A 16755-nucleotide genomic window follows, 5' to 3' on the forward strand; every position below is an offset into this window, starting at 1 on the left:
AAAGCCCAAGAGACATCCGTGCTTGGAAGCTTCCTTCAGCTCATGGAAGGTTTTCCGAAGCACCAGTCCGTGCCCGCCCTCACAAATGTGGTGCCCACCCTGTCGCAGTGCCATTGCACCTCACTGAAGAAAAATAACAGATCTAATGTTTGGGTTCCTGCAGCACTCGATTAGAAAGGCAACACTCCTACTGGTTCTAGACTGAAGGCCACTAGACATCACTACCTGAAAACCAGATGGTCTGACCATCGGTCCACCATCGAAAGAAAAAAAAGAGGTTCTTCATTGTTTTGGACAAAGGTCTGGTTCCTCCATCTAAGAACTACACCTGTGTGTGGACATTTATGGACCGATTGTGCCAACCCAGACCTTCTCCAACTCTTCTCGGACTGTCGCTCGGGTGTCTCAGTGCAGTGTGCATCAGTGACGCTGCAAGCACTAGTGATACACCAGAGGCAGAAACATCTGCTTCACAAGGCAACCACTGAGAGCCACATATGTGCAGGTCTCTTCTTGAATAGTGGACATTGGTATTGGCTTTCGAGGGACGGTCTCGGGGAGGGGGTATTTGGAGGAGAAGAACCCATGGTGAGGTGTTTTGCAGGAGAAGAAACGCAAATGTTCTCCAGAGTGGAGAAAAATCACTGCACATGTAACAAGGTCAACTTTCCACACCTTTGATGTAATCCTAGGAAAGAGAACGATGATCTAAGGTAGGTGCTCAGGTAGTAGGAGGCGTGGAGGTGATGAGGTGCTAGCTGTGAAGCCTGGATGAGGAGAGGAGGCTTGTTGTGCAAAAAAGCGCACAGTAGAACATTACAGAACTGTGCACAAGAGGGTGCCTGTGGCCAACCCTAAGGGTGTGGGACAACCCTCCACCCCCTTTCTGACAGACTGTAAGGAAGGAAGTGGAGAACCCTACCCTGGGAAGGAAACAACACAACTCTGATGTAGTGTAAAAAAGGTTCCCTTAGAGGCCTGGGCCCTACTTGCATCTGAAAGTGGAAGAACAGCAGCACACCGTTAATGTACCCCGATTAAAAACAGGTAAGGTTTGTGGCCGGAGAAAGTTAAAGGTTCAATAAGCAGCCCCACGACTTTCAAACATTGATAGCCAGAGACATGTTTCATCTTTAGTGCTTGAAATACTCAGATCTCTACGCTTCACAGACAACGTTCCATGTTAGTTCCAAGCTCTTCGGCACCAGGCCCTGGTATGCTCTGGAGAAGGCAGCCACGGTCCAGCTGTCTGCAGATGGTACACCGGATGCCCTTGAAAGCTAGGCACAGACGCTGCGGACAAAGCAAGGCCAGGGTACCTGGTGCCCAACAGCCCCATTTTGCCACCAATCAAGCAGATGCCCCAAAAATGAGATACGAGCTGCCCGGTGGAACCACCAAGTCTTGGAGGATTTGGCAATCCTTGATGCGGGGGTTACTACTTCGCCCACGGCAAAGCTCAGAAGAACGCAAAAGGAAGTTAAATTGAACGAGAAATTAAGGTGGGTCGTCTGTGATTGGCTCATTGGCCTGGACACGGGGTGCTGCCTCCAATCGAAGGCGTTGTCCCTCGTTTGTCCAATCCTTTACCGCGTTTCCACAGGATGTACTTGCTGACAGCAGAGGGTTTTGCGGCACTCGTTTTCTTAGAAGTCTCTTCCCCCTTCTTGAATCTCTGGCTTCGACCACTGTCGGCGAGCCTCAGGCAGGTGTTCTGTCCAGGTCTACGGGTTCTCGGGCCTGGTACAGTCTGCCAGCGCTCTAGTCCCAGCAGTAGTAGTAGGCCAATGGCTGGAGGAGTGGTGAGGCAGGGGTGGCCACCAGTGCCGGATTAATGAAGCTACACCTCCAGAACTAAAAACCTAAGTATAAAAGGAGTAGAGAAAACTGGAGTGGTTGCCTCACTGCAGTCCACAGCGGTTGGTTGCCCTCGCAGCCGCCTTGCTCCCCTGCCTCCCCTTAGGGCGTGCTGCAGAGGAAGGTTAAAGTAGGGGCCAGAGGCTCTCCTTTCCACGGCCCACCAATGTCCCAGCCGCGTGCGTGTTGCACTTGGCCCTCCCTACCACCACTACGAGGAGGGAGGGTGTGCAGAAAAATGGGCAGAAAGGGGGGGAGGCGCCCTCAGACCTTGTAGTAGATGTTGGCCGGGCTCTGTGGTGGCATTTCTTGCACAATGTAGACTGGATGCCCGTAGTCGCCGCTCACTTTCTCGTAGTGCGGGCAGTAGTTGTTTTCACTAGTCCGTAGCGGGATGATGATGTCGCTAGGTTCCGAGCCGGCATTGCCGCCGCTGCACTTTGGGCTGGCTAGTGTGCTGAGCGACAGTGCCGTCGCTCGCTGCTGGGTGTGCTTCCGGTGTCGCTTGCGGATCTTCAGCAGAAGGACGATGAGGAAGATGATGATGAGGAGGAAGATGATGCAGCCGGCACCAATGGCCGCAAACACCGCCACCTTGGAACTGAAGAAGCCGTCACCGGCGGACGGAGTATTCTTTTCTTCTTGGTTGACAGTTTCTGGAAGAAAAACAAGATAAACACTGTTAATGACATTCTTTCTACCTCAACACGAGAAACTCACATTACGCATCCTGGTTGGCCATGTGAAGCTGTGCGCAACGGTCGCAAGTGGGATTCCAGACATTGCACTAAGAGTGCTTTCGAACCCAGGCTTTCATTCTAGTCAGATGGCCCCGGAACCTATGTCCAGCCATCTGACTAGGCTACTGCCCGTGGATGAGGGAGCCGGCTTCAGGTTTTGCATGCAGGTGGCTGGGAACCAGTTTGTGTTTTTGCTCCAATTTTCATAAACCACCCGACACTACTGGCTTAGCAATGGTAGGAGGGCTTGTAGGAGCACTGCTTGCAGTAGTAAGACTAAAGAACTACTAGTAGACGTAGAAGCAGCAGTATTAATGCTAGAAGGAACCAATGGCACTCGTCAGCACTTAGTGGGAATGGTTTCAGGTTAGTAGTGATAAAAGTGTAGAGGAGGTCTTGGGATATTAGGATTATAATACACAGGAAAGAGGACACCCTTTTCGAGGAAGGAGAGGAGAAAAAAAACTTTGGGGTCAAGAGGTTGACTTTTCATCTCGTCACCCCAAAAAATCTGCATCTCAGAAAGCGATATTAACACACTAACAGATTGTTAGCAGAACCCTTGTATAACATAGTGACTTAAGTAAGCAAACTCATTCCAAAGTTCCACCAGTAGCCTCAAGCTTTATTTGCCCCTCGTAGCGCCCAGATGTCAAGGTATTCCATAAAGCACCGTATTTAAATCTGAATGGGATCCACTGTCCTATGAAGTTTTTTTTTTCAATACAAAAAAACGTGTAGCACCGCAGAGTAATCCAATGAATTCTGCTTACGAGGGTAGCGCCTCCTGCTGGCTGTTGCCACATTCCTAGGTGTCTAGAAAGATGAGGCAGGTCCTCGCTCGTACAATGCAGCAAAGTGTGAGCCTGGGGGCCACTGGGCAACATAATGGAGGCTCTGTACAGCGGCTCCTGCAGGGGGAGCACAGAGCACCACACCGCACATGGGGGTGGGAAGAGCCCTAGCGGAGGGAAGCAGTGAAGTTAGGGTGGTTCTACAGGAGAGGCCCTCAAGATGCGGGGAGGAGGGCAGGAGGTCGGAAGCTCTGCCCCGTGAAGTCTTCCCGCCCTAAGACTTCTCAGGCTTCAGCAGCGCACGGGGGGAGAGCTTCCAGGCGCTAATGCGCCTCCCCCAGCACACGGTGGCTGAGTGACGTCCCCGGGGTCTTTAAAGGCTCAGAATGTAACTTTCCAGGGCCCCGGCCTCCCCGGTAAAGCTCCCAGATTACCGACTAAGAAGCGTCATTATAATGCACCTGCGAGCTAAAAATAGGCGCGGGCTCCCGGGGACGCCGAGTGGGCGTGCGTGCGTAGGAAGGGGTGGGGACAGCCAGCAGGACCAATGGAGGTGAAGGGTCATGAGGGAGGTGAACTGGAGGACTGGAGGGGATAAAGACCCCTGCTTACACCAAGGCCATGGACACAGGAAGTAGTCATCTCCATGAGCAGGCCTCAGTCTGGACGTGCACCACTGGCCGAATACAGTCACTGCACCTCTATGGGGCTCACAGTTCCACCTGCCAGCGTAGGACCGAAGACATAAGGAACCAGCACAGCTCGGCCCGTGCACCTCAACTTCAGTTTTTTGGATGCCCCAACGAATCCACTATGAAAACTATAGCATTGCACAGCTCTGGCAAGAAACCTCTGAATGCACAAAGGCGCACGTGCCACACTCGAGGGCGCACGTGCCACACTCGAGGCCTGCGAGGGCGCACGTGCCACACTCGAGGCCTGCGAGGGCGCACAGGCCACACTCGAGGCCTGCGAGGGCGCACAGGCCACACTCGAGGCCTGCGAGGGCGCACAGGCCACACTCGAGGCCTGCGAGGGCGCACAGGCCACACTCGAGGCCTGCGAGGGCGCACAGGCCACACTCGAGGCGCGCGAGGGCGCACAGGCCACACTCGAGGCACGCGAGGGCGCACAGGCCACACTCGAGGCGCGCGAGGGCGCACAGGCCACACTCGAGGCGCGCGAGGGCGCACAGGCCACACTCGAGGCGCGCGAGGGCGCACAGGCCACACTCGAGGCGCGCGAGGGCGCACAGGCCACACTCGAGGCGCACAGGCCACACTCGAGGCGCGCGAGGGCGCACAGGCCAAACTCGAGGCGCGCAAGGGCGCACAGGCCAAACTCGAGGCCTGCGAGGGCGCACAGGCCACACTCGAGGCCTGCGAGGGCGCACAGGCCACACTTGAGGACTGGGAGGGCGCACAGGCCACACTCGAGGACTGGGAGGGCGCACAGGCCACACTCGAGGACTGGGAGGGCGCACAGGCCACACTCGAGGACTGGGAGGGCGCACAGGCCACACTCGAGGACTGGGAGGGCGCACAGGCCACACTCGAGGACTGGGAGGGCGCACAGGCCACACTCGAGGACTGGGAGGGCGCACAGGCCACACTCGAGGACTGGGAGGGCGCACAGGCCACACTCGAGGACTGGGAGGGCGCACAGGCCACACTAGAGGCGCGCAAAGGTGCAAATGCTCTAATCTTCCCCTGTAGAGCTTTGGAGAGCAAGGGACCTCAGAGTTTGCAATAGAGACAGCCAAGGACGCACAGAGCAGAACAGGCGAGCGAGAGCTTTTCAACGTACCTGATTTCCCAGAGTCCTCCACTGGGCCCCGATTCCTGGGGCTCACTGTCGTGATCTTCCCTGGGATGTCCACCGCCTTGAGTGGCCGAAGGGTCGTCGTCTGCTCTGGGATATACGTGCTTGGATCTGTGGAGGACACAAACAAGAGAGTGAGGACAGGGTATTAGTGAAAGGAAGCATTGTTGTGAATGGGGACATAAGAGAATGTTAGTTCACATCAGTGGCTCGACCAATGGCCTGCAGTCCTTCACTGAACTTGGGGTAGGACGCGCCCACCATGCACCAGTCCCCACTGGAGGAAGGAAGGAACACAATCCACCTCAGACAAGTTTGGGACTTCTTTGGCTTCATCAACAAGTTATGCTTGGAGTCCTGTGGCAGACAGCACAGCTTCCACTGCTGCTACCCCGCTGTACCTGCTATGCGCATATACAGGCTAAGCTTGCACTGCTGCTACCCCGCTGTACCTGCTATGCGCATATACAGGCTAAGCTTGCATGGTTGCTACCCCGATGTACCTGCTATGCATATAAACAGGCTAAGCTTGCACGGTTGCTACCCCGCAGTACCTGCTATGCACATATACAGGCTAAGCTTACAAGGTTGCTATCCTGCTGTACCTGCTATGCGCATATACAGGCTAAGCTTGCACGGTTGCTACCCCGCTGTACCTGCTATGCGCATATACAGGCTAAGCTTGCATGGTTGCTACCCCGATGTACCTGCTATGCATATAAACAGGCTAAGCTTGCACGGTTGGTACCCCGCAGTACCTGCTATGCACATATACAGGCTAAGCTTACAAGGTTGCTATCCTGCTGTACCTGCTATGCGCATATACAGGCTAAGCTTGCACGGTTGCTACCCCGCTGTACCTGCTATGCACATAAACAGGCTAAGCTTGCACGGTTGCTACCCCGCAGTACCTGCTATGCACATATACAGGCTAAGCTTACAAGGTTGCTATCCTGCTGTACCTGCTATGCGCATATACAGGCGAAGCTTGCACGGTTGCTACCCTGCTGTACCTGCTATGCAAATAAACAGGCTAAGCTTGCACGGTTGGTACCTTGCTGTACCTGCTATGCCCATATACAGGCTAAGCTTGCACAGCTGCTATCCTGCTGTACTTGCTGTGTGCCTATACAGGCTAAGCATGCACGGTTGGTACCCTGCTGTATCTGCTATGCCCATATACAGGCTAAGCTTGCACGACTGCTATCCTGCTGTACCTGCTCTGCGCATATACAGGCTAATCTTGCACGGTTGGTACCCCGCTGTACCTGCTATGCCCATATACAGGCTAAGCTTGCACGGCTGCTATCCTGCTGTACTTGCTGTGTGCATATACAAGATAAACTTGCAATGTTTCTTCCCCCACTGTATCTTCTACAGTGAAGCCTATGTAATGTAAGCTTGCACTGCTGCATCATTGGTGTACCTACTATGTGCATATGTTTTGCACCTGAGCAACGCTTATACTGCAGCTCATCCTGACTGCATCAGTGAAGCTTGCACTACCGCTGCTGCTCTGTTATTTAAGTGCACTTACACTGTCGCTGCACCATCAGCTTTGTACACGGGAGCGAAGCTTACACGGCTGCTGTCCCGCTCATCCTGACTGCATCAGAGAAGCTTGCACTACCGCTGCTGCTCTGTATGCATATACACATATAAGCAACTTTTGCACCATCGCTGCACTTTAGTTTTGTACACGTGAGTCAAGACGGTTCTGTTCCTGCTTTCCCTGAGCTCGTTGTGTGAGGGACTCTTGCACTGCTGCTGCCCTGCTGTATCACTTGAGTGCATTTTACCATGAATAGAAAGCTGTCCCGGGATCCCTGTAATAAAAGATGATGACCCCTCCCACACAGTGCCTGCTTAAAGCGCCAAGAGGCTGCAATGTTGAAATCCAGAATGAAGAACCCACTGAAATGGTCAATTGCCACGAGGTGAAGCTATGTTCTTGGCTGACCCACTCAACCTGTATTGGGGGCATGAAGCGCCCTGAAGCATTGAAAAAAAGGCCGGGACTAAATGAGAGCGCTGTAAAACACCAACAAGGCCTGCCCTGGCTGCAGGACTGGGGCAGCCTCGCGAGGGGTCGTGTAAACCCCGGGAGAGTGACGTACTGCGGCAAATTCTGTAGCACCACCACACGATTTTGCTACTTTGAGGACATGTGAACCAGGGCCGGCGCTAGGCATGGGCAGCATGGGCGGCTGCCCAGGGCCCCGAGCTCAGCCCATCAACAGGGGGCCTCGCAAAAGTGTTAACTCACCACATCTTAGGCTTCGCGCCTGTGGTGAGCACTGCGTGTCCCAGGGAAGGGCTGCCTCTCCTCTGGGCTTCACAGGCTTGTGTAGGAATAGCGGAAGAGGCCCCCCTCCCCTGTGCCTTGCAGCCTTTGGCAATGCCTGTTAACCCCCAGGGAGGGGGCCCCTTTCCCCCTGGGCCTTGCAGCCCCACGTGTCGCGCGAGGCCCTTCTGAATTTTGGTTTGACCTGTGATAAAGGATGCTGTCCACTTCCCACGCCAGTGACAATTAGCACGCATTTTGGGGCCTGACGGTTTTAGCATTTATAAAGACAAGCAACTCTCACTCTTTCAGATGCTGATGAGCTGCGAAAGAGATGCTTGTCAGTGGCTGAAAAGAAGGCGTTGTAGCACACGAGGGGGGCATGCACCATTAAGGATCAGGAGCACCTTCCGTAATTTAAATGCAAATAGCTTTCAATGTGTAAATGAAACCCGTTTTCTTCTGCTCTTTTTATATAGCGCAAACTTGACCCAAAGGTATTGGAGTGCTTTACATGAGCACCAGTTACAAAACATGGACATATTCCTTTTTTTAGGCACAGTGTGATTAAGTGACTTGCGAGAATCACAGGATGAGACACCGTCAAAAATCAGCAGCCCTGACGTAACACATCTTCTCCCACCTCTACCTCTCCGGGGAGTCATCTTTTAATGTCTATTTCTCACATGAAAGCTGTTTCAAAGTGCTGCCCTGCTGTCAAATCAGTGGACGGGGCACAGTGCCAAAATTATTTGCCCAGAATCAAACAGTTGGTTAAATCAGTAGAGCCAGGACTGTAGTGCACTCCTACTTGGAGCAAACCCTATATATTTTCCACTGTACTGCATTTAGGTGACATACCCCCAGATGCATGAAGAACCCATTTTACTATTCCTTAATAGCGAAAAATAACGATTCGCTATTAAGGAATAGCAAAATGCAATGCATGAAGATATCACTAAAAAAATAGCGATTTCTTAAAATTCCTTAATTGCAACTCGCAAATTGCGAATTGCAATTAAGGAATACCTCCCCATTCATTCCTATGGGCCTAAAGGCCCATAGGAATGAATGAGAAGACATTCTCAATTTGTGAATCGCAATTAGCGAATCGCAAAATGAGAATGCGATTTCAAGGGTGCAGGGGTGTCCAAAGGACACCCTGTTGCACCCCTGAAATTAATCTGTGCACATATGTTGCGCACACGCATGCCCCTAGGGCATGTGTGTGCGCAACATGAAACTTTGAAAAATGCACTTTAGTGCATTTTTCAAAGTTTTTGCAAATTACCATGAAGTTGTACTTCATGGTAATTTGCGTGCCCTATTAGCGAAATCGCTATTTTTTTTAAGTTAATGCATTGCATTTAAGGAATCTCAATTTGAGATTCCTTAAATGCAAGTAATCGCAATTTAGCGAATTCTCAATTTGCGATTTTTGCATTTGGGATGATGCATCCCAAATGCAAACATACCGGTCGCAAAGGGGCAGATTCTGGGAATCTGCCCCTTTGCGACCAGATTTTCCTTTGATGAATCTGGGCCTATACCATGGGTTGTATGAAGTTACAAAGCATACTTTTACAACGCATGCCTTTACAACACATTTTTCACATCACAACATCCTTTACAACGCATTCCATTACATCGCATGACACGACATCGCATTTTAAGAAACTACATTTACAATGCATTCCATTACATCGCATACTACCTTTACAACGCATACCATTACAACACATACCACTACATTACATTTATGGTAAGTATTGGATAGTATAGGGGTAAAAATTACTATTCTAACTCCAGGTAGTGCAACAGTAGAGTAAGTGTTGGGTAGTGTAGGGGTAAAAATTACTATTCTAACTCCAGGGGATGAAACAGTAGGGGAAGTGTTGGATAGTGTAAGGGTACTATGCGTTGTAATGGTATGCGTTGTAATGGTATGCATTGTAATGACATGCGTTGTAATGACATGCGTTGTAGTGTCATGCATTGTAGTGTCATGCAATGTAATGGTTACTATATGTGTTGTGTTTTAAACTTAACATAATTCTGGTGAGTAAAGAGCCTACACACAAAAAAGATTGTCCTATGTCTCTTAGCATGTGCGTGTGGGATACTGATGAGAGGGTTTATGTTAAAACAAATTACGAAGTATTAATGTCATCCTAAGGTAGCACAATAATGGCACGGAAAGATAAGGGGGCCTTTTGAAATTTGCAATTATATCCATGGTGCGAGAGGTTTTCTCTTGTGTCATTTTATTTTTTGAATGATCCCGCCCCTCATTACCTCACAGTATCTCCCCCCTCTATGAGGCAGAACTGGAAATTGTATCATGGAGTTATCTCGAAACAATAGGTTAACGAGGAGTAAATAATATACATCTTTGTGAGACCTGCACCTAGCTTTTCCATCCAATGTGACAAATTTAATCCATTTAATACAGATTTAAAATATATGGACTTATTTAATTTGTATATTTATCTTTTTGCCCATGTTGTTACTGATATCGACGTGAGGTCTCTCCAGGGATGCCAAATAAGATGAATAGTCCCGCTATGTAACTTTCAAAGCTCCTCCACTAGGGCGGAGGAGTGTTGCCCCACTGCTTTCTCGCAGTGCGAAAAGCAGAAACACAAAATGCAAAAACTACCATTTTATGTTTCTGCTACGCCCACTGCGAGAAAGCAGAAGTGTTTGGTTGGGGGCGGGCGGGTCTGCTTTAGGACAGGGGAGGAGTGCCTTGCCCACTGCTAAGGGCCCTGACTGTTTGGTCTGCCCTCCAGTCATGCACACGCTGGCCTTTCTCCATGTAGGCACCAGTGCACCCTACATGGAGAAAATGGCCTCCCCATAGGCGCCAGGCTGGTCGGCTGACATTGCAGCATTGTGATTGGCTTAGGGAAGGGAGGCTGCCTGCTTCCTGTTCCTGCTAGAGGCAGGAAAGAAGGAAAGCAGGTCAGGAGCAGAGATGACGCAAGACCTGGGAAGGTAAGTTTATTTTATTTTTAAACTACTCCCCCCCCCCCCCCCGCGCGCGCGAACCCCCGCGAGACCTTGGCCGCAACTGGATTTCACATGCAAATTAGAGGGGCCTCACAACTTTCCTTTCGCCCAGGGCCCCAGAAGTTCTAGGACCGGCCCTGATGTGAACTATTAATGTTTGCAAAGGGTTTCCCACTGGGCGACACCACACGTGACAGGATTTTAAGGTAACGTCTGAACTACAAACAATATTTTTGGTAATGGCGCGGACGGTGGATTATGTGGCAAGCGCTGTAATTGCAACATTATGAAAAAAACACTGCGGCAAAGCACAACTCCAGTGACCTGCATTACAATCCACAGAACTGGGTTTGCAAAGATGCACCCGTGCAAAGTACCCAGGGCACGAGTGCCCCCGCTGCGCACTGGTGCGGTTACAATCTTTTGCCAAGTTACACGCCCACACACCGTAATGCCACATGGAATGTCTGACGGGGGCAGGGGGTCTCGGACACCTGCACAGCAGCAGTTTGCAGTACGGCTCATAACATCTGGTGCACAGGTGAAAGGTGGGGGCCGGGAACTCTCACCCCCTAAATATCCTCACAGAGATCCGTTCTGCCCACTTCACCCCCCGTGGGTCTCCGCGCAGCGAGTCAGACGCCGGTGTGCGGCGAGGACACAGAGGTCACCGCGGAATACTGAAAGCGCTGCGCGGATTCACTTGCGAGAGAGGGCGCTATGCAGCCGGGGAAGAACACGATGCGGCCTGCAGTGACGCCGCAGGGGGCAGCGCACCAGCCCCGCCCCTCTCCGGGCGAACCCCCGTCAATCACGACTGGCGAGGCCCCTAATCATTAATGGGGCCTAAACAGAAATCAATGGACTCATGTCTGGGTCGATGGAAGCCAGGCGAGCACTTGACAGGCTGAGAGACAAATCAAAGCCCGGGAGATAATAAAACGGACCTTGACCCCGTCACCATGGCACTGCCAGGGCTGCTCAGGGGCCCAAGAGGCCATCCCGGAAGGAAGGCCTCCAGGGGGAGCTCGTGGGCTGCCCAAAAGGCCATACCAGAAGTAATGCCTCCTGCGAGCACCCCCAGCTGAGCCCAAGCAGCCATACTGGTATTAATGCCTCCAGAGGGAACTCGTGGGCTGCCAAGCGGCCATACCGGAAGTAATGCCTCCAGCGAGCACCCCAGCTCATCCCAAGAAACCATACCGGAAGTAATGCCTCCAGCGAGCACCCCAGCTCATCCCAAGAAACCATACCGGAAGTAATGCCTCCAGTGAGCACCCTCAGTTAATGCCTCCTGTGAGCGCCCCCAGCGGTTATACTAGAATTAACGCCTCCAGCGAGCGCTCCCAGGTGACCCCAATTAGCCATACCGGAAGTAATGCCTCCAGGGAGCACGCCCGGTCAGCTCAAGTGGCTCCACCGGAAGTAACGCCTTCTGCGGACAACTCATGGTCTGTCCTAGTGGCTAAAGAGGAAGTAACTCCTTTAGGGAGCACCCTGTGACATGTCTAAGGTAATACCTCAAGCGGGCACCTGATGGTCTGGAACGAGGCTACACCACAAGTACCTCCTCAAGCGAGCACCTGGGTCTGCCCAAGCTGCCCTTCTGGAAGGAAGGCATGCTGCAGAGGCCGCAGGAGTACTTGCGAACATTTTCCAAGGGCGCAAAAAGAATGCTGTGTATTGTGAATGACGGCCACATTGCTGCCAACAGGGTGGACGGGGGGGGGGGTTGCGAGCTGGACTTGGGGAAGCAAAGCATGTACATGGAGTGAACAGCGAGTCATGGAGGTCAGGGTACCATCCCATACTGTCCTCTACATTAAGTCTCCAGGAAACTGATTTCATAACACAGTTATGCTGAATCCCTCAACCACACCTTGAGTAAGGCTGCCCTGCTTGCTATCGCTACCTTGGGAGAGTCAAGAGCACAAAGGTAGTAACGTGGTTATTTAATTGGAATGAAGTCAAATTGTATGCAGAATGTTGCACCAGAATACCTGGGATCAACCCTTGCCTCCCCAATTTGCCAAATTGTGTGATCCTAGTCAATTGTTTTATTTCACTTTGCCTCCTTTTTCTTCATTATCACACACGTTAAGTACAGGAGGTCAAGATGTTCACTGGACCAAATGTTTTTTTCAATACTTCTCAATGCATTGATATCTGATAAACCAAGGTGAAACACTTCTGCATCTTAATGAAATACTTTTTTGAACTTTGAGGAGACTTTAATCCTGCTTTACACATGTATTGCAAGAGGTCTTTAAAAATGTACCTTGACCAACTTTCATGACGATCTTCATAGACCTCGAATGGCAAACACCCCCTTCCCGGTTCTCGAGCCCTTCAAAGGTGCCATTTGATGTTGCTGTAAAAGAAGAAAAACACAAAAAGCATTGGTTAGTGTAAAGAAAAAGATAGCACCGCTGGCACAAGAGAGTAAAGGTGCAAAGGACGAGCCTACGATAAACCCAACCACACTGCAACACGTCAATAGCACTGTCAGCCACACCTAACTTGTGGTACATCGCTCACACGCTCCAATGATTTAGACATGGTAAGAGTGGCTAAGCAACAATAGCTGCTTGGCTACCATTTGAGGATATAATTTATTTATTTTTAAAACAATTTGAAAGTTGTTGTCAATCTTGGATAAAAGAGGAAAACACTACTTTCTTCAACTAAAGATCACTATAAAACAGTAATAATATTTATATAAAAAAAAGAAAAAAGTTACTTTCCTATCTGTGATAGATTTACATGCTTATTTAAGTCCAGCCATGGAATTAAAATTAAAAAGCAGTTCTTAATCGTTGTCTAGGATTGAGCCAGGACTTACATTTCCATTACTTCTCATTATGGGGGAAGAGTGAGGAGAAAAAAATGTTTTACTTTATTTACAATTTTCTGAATGGTTATGACTGAGGAAATGCTGCCTCCGCCAATAGGGTGCAAGTCCCAGATTCCACTAAGACATGCCAACGGCCACGTCATAAAGACTAAAATCATACACACGATGGCCATGGTACTCTGTGGGACCCCACACAGGTGAAGCTCCCAGAAGTAAATCAGACACGGCCTCCTGGCCCCGAGGTAGCATCGAGATCCTACGGTCCGTGTGAGCCCCGAAAACTGGACTACACCCCACCATGTCAGGTCTGGGGCGCTCACCTCAGGCACCCCAACATTCTTCACTGCGTCACGCCTAACAGTCAGCTGGGGGGGGTCGGACAGAGAACCCCCAAGATAGCGCAGCGCGTAACCACGTATGACACGGGACCTCCCATGCCCAATCTCCCATCATGCACTGCTCCTCAGAAGTGTCTGTACCTTTAAAAGCAGGACTCGAACTTGGTAACACTCAACCCAGCACAACTTGACACATTCCGGAAGTCTCCCCCGGGGAACGTAGGGGAGCACTTTCTAAGCGTGCCTGGGGGGCAAAGACACTTGACCTCTGACCCCTGGGCTCGTGAAACCCTGTACTCCGCATGTCTCGGCCTGCTATAAAATGCGAGGGGGTGGGGGGTGTCAATTAAACCATCAGAGGTTCACTGTGTGTGGAAGCCCCCACGGCTGGCAGCTTCACCTCAGACTCGTCCAGACTAGAAACACTGGCCCTAGAACCCCACGAGATTTCACACAAAACATTTAAAAGGTCACTTCCATTTTTGACTGAAGCCCTTCATTTCAGGTGTTGGGTGATAAAGAGAAAATCAAAAACGAAACCTATTGAAAACAAAACACCTACACTTAAAAAACTAAGATTTATTACAAGTGTTTGCAACTAGGACTTGGTACAAAACCAAAAAAAGCATAAACCGAAAACTTGGCAGTGGCTAACTCCAGAATTGAGTTTCAGTTGAGATATTAGAAAAGTTTCTCCATCGCAAAACAGAAACCGAGCAACTACATGGCAATATATGGTGCATTTAGCAATAAATCACTTAAATGATTGGCTTCTAGTAATGTAGATTTAAGCATTCAATCTTGTATGCACTCTTTTATTCAACGGTCTTAATTTAATAATGTAATTTGCTTTGCTAATTAGAATATGTCGTATTGCATCACGAGGTTACTGCTTATTTGCATTACGTTTTATCATTTGTGAGTTTGATCCATAACAGCAGCTTCACTGTAACCTCGAGGTATAGCTTACTTTTTTTTTTTTTGCAGAGTTTTATATAGCGCGAACTAGAACCGAACCGAATCAGTTATCAGAGCGCTTTACATAGCACCAGTTACGTTACATGAGGACACACTTTCATTTTTAGGCACGGGGAGATTAAGTGATTTGCCCAGAATCACAGGGGTTTCTGGCGTCGTTACCGAGACTCGAACCCAGATCCCCAGGTCCGAGGTCGAGCGCCCTAGCCGTTAGGCCAACCCTTGTTATTGATTATTTGTCTATAAAGTTTACAATAAATGTATACAACAGAAAAACAATAACCAACATTCAAGAAAGCCGGTCACTATAATCTTTGAACTTCAGCTAATGACAAACTAAATAAAGCCAAGCCTAATGGTGACCCCAAAAGTCACCCCAGCACTGTGCCGTGAAGACTAATGTTAACCCTAAACTTCCAATGCAAGACTCAACCTAACGCTGAGCTCACGTTGGGCTACGACGCTAGCCACTTAGCCAACCAATCGCCCCATGCCTCTATCCCAAGACAAATAACTTATTTTTCATGGTAATTAAAAATATAAAAAATCCGCATATAAAATCCTTCAATGTATTTAGTTTACCTATCAGGTGCTCGTATGTGACCAGACAGATTAATTTCTTAGTAAGTTTGATAAGACTACTTGTTATGTCCTGCATAAAAATGCTACAACTTTCTGTTTTCGATAACTGCTCAAAGAGATATGTCCAGGTGTAAAGAGAAAGGTCCATATTTTTACTTAAAAATCGCTCTTGAAAGATAGTAAATGTGGCATGAAAGGGGTTTCCAGGCATCCCCAAATCACTCCGAATATGCAACGCAGCCAGGAAGATGCAGAAACTAAAGTTTTACTCTTAGTTCAGAAGTTAAAGTGTTGGACTAATTTTATCAATAAGTACACGAGGTAAAGCATTTATCTGAGAATATAAATGAATCTCACACTTCTCGGAGTTGAGGGTCCCCCAAAAGAAGCCAGCATGGGAGGAGCCCCCTTTAAGGGCAACCCACCAACAGGGCACTACCACCCAGAGGCAAGAGGCAGATGGGAACTTAGTTATTTACCTGTAACAATAGTTAGGTCTGGCTTGACAATACATCTGCCTGCAAGACCTTGTTCTCAGTTCTTTACAACATACATAGATTAGCGCCACCTAGAGGAGTGTCTAGGTATTACCAGCTCACATTATGAAACTGGAAAATAGAAGAGGTGTGGCGCCACGGCTAGGGCGACTCACGGTTCGATCCCCGGCTCCGGTGGCAGGTTATCCCAGCACCATGCGACTCGGGGCAATAGCTTGCTTAATCTTCCCAACGGCCCCCAGCACCTTACGGGTGATTGTACGCTTTACAAATGTGGAATATTATTATTATTACGTGGTGCATCATACCTCCTACCAGCAAGTGCTTTGATTGGAATGCATGAGGGACTACTGAAGATCTGAAAAGTTCAATCTTCATGCCTTCACTTGCATTCAATTCCCTACATTCTAAACAGCACTTCTGAATGCCTGTGTTAACAAAAACGTGTTACCATTAAAGCCTACACTTTTGGATTTGCAAATGCTTGTTTGTACGTGGGATCATCTTAGCTTCAAATGTGTATTATTCTGCCACCTAGTGGTTGGTTCAGAAATATTCTGGGGGGAAACAAAAATACCTTTTGGCGTCTACAACAGGAGTCTCAGCATGGCTTGTGACCCAGCGCATAGGGCCTGGTCGAAAACTGGTCTTGCATTATATAAACCCTTTCAAGTATAAGGTGATAATTTCTCAAGGTCACCCCGTTTAGATGGAAGGGTCTGAAATGGGGAGACGGGGTATTCTGATTTAAGTATTATCCGATATTTGGGAAACCGCCATAGATCACCAGTCCTTCAAAAAGTTGGCAAAAAAATCTGCCCGAATAATTTCGGCAATAGAAGATAAGAAAGACCTAGCCAACAGGGCACATGGATGGATAACGGTGGGAGATTACGGCAAAATACGGCCACAGGCATATCTTAATATCGGGATGAAAATAAAAATCAAAGAAAAGTTCCTGAAACTGCGCCTTGGAGCTATCCAGATATTACCGCACC

At 49.5% G+C, this 16755-nt stretch overlaps 1 protein-coding gene across 1 annotated transcript in view; it reads right to left on the bottom strand.

The window, feature by feature from the left end:
- Positions 1–567: 567 nt before the first annotated feature.
- EFNB1 (ephrin B1) overlaps positions 568–16755 on the bottom strand; it is a 126625-nt gene continuing 110437 nt past the window's right edge. The window contains exons 3-5 of the mRNA XM_078640151.1: positions 12787–12879; positions 5198–5323; positions 568–2513 (exon numbers count right to left, since the gene is read on the bottom strand). Of these exons, the coding sequence (XP_078496277.1) occupies positions 2122–2513; positions 5198–5323; positions 12787–12879 (611 nt within the window). The 3' untranslated portion in view covers positions 568–2121. The remainder of the gene's footprint in view (positions 2514–5197; positions 5324–12786; positions 12880–16755) is intronic.

The sequence above is a fragment of the Lissotriton helveticus genome, chromosome 4_2, assembly GCF_964261635.1.
Source record: "Lissotriton helveticus chromosome 4_2, aLisHel1.1, whole genome shotgun sequence".
NCBI classification, from domain to species: Eukaryota; Metazoa; Chordata; class Amphibia; order Caudata; family Salamandridae; genus Lissotriton; species Lissotriton helveticus.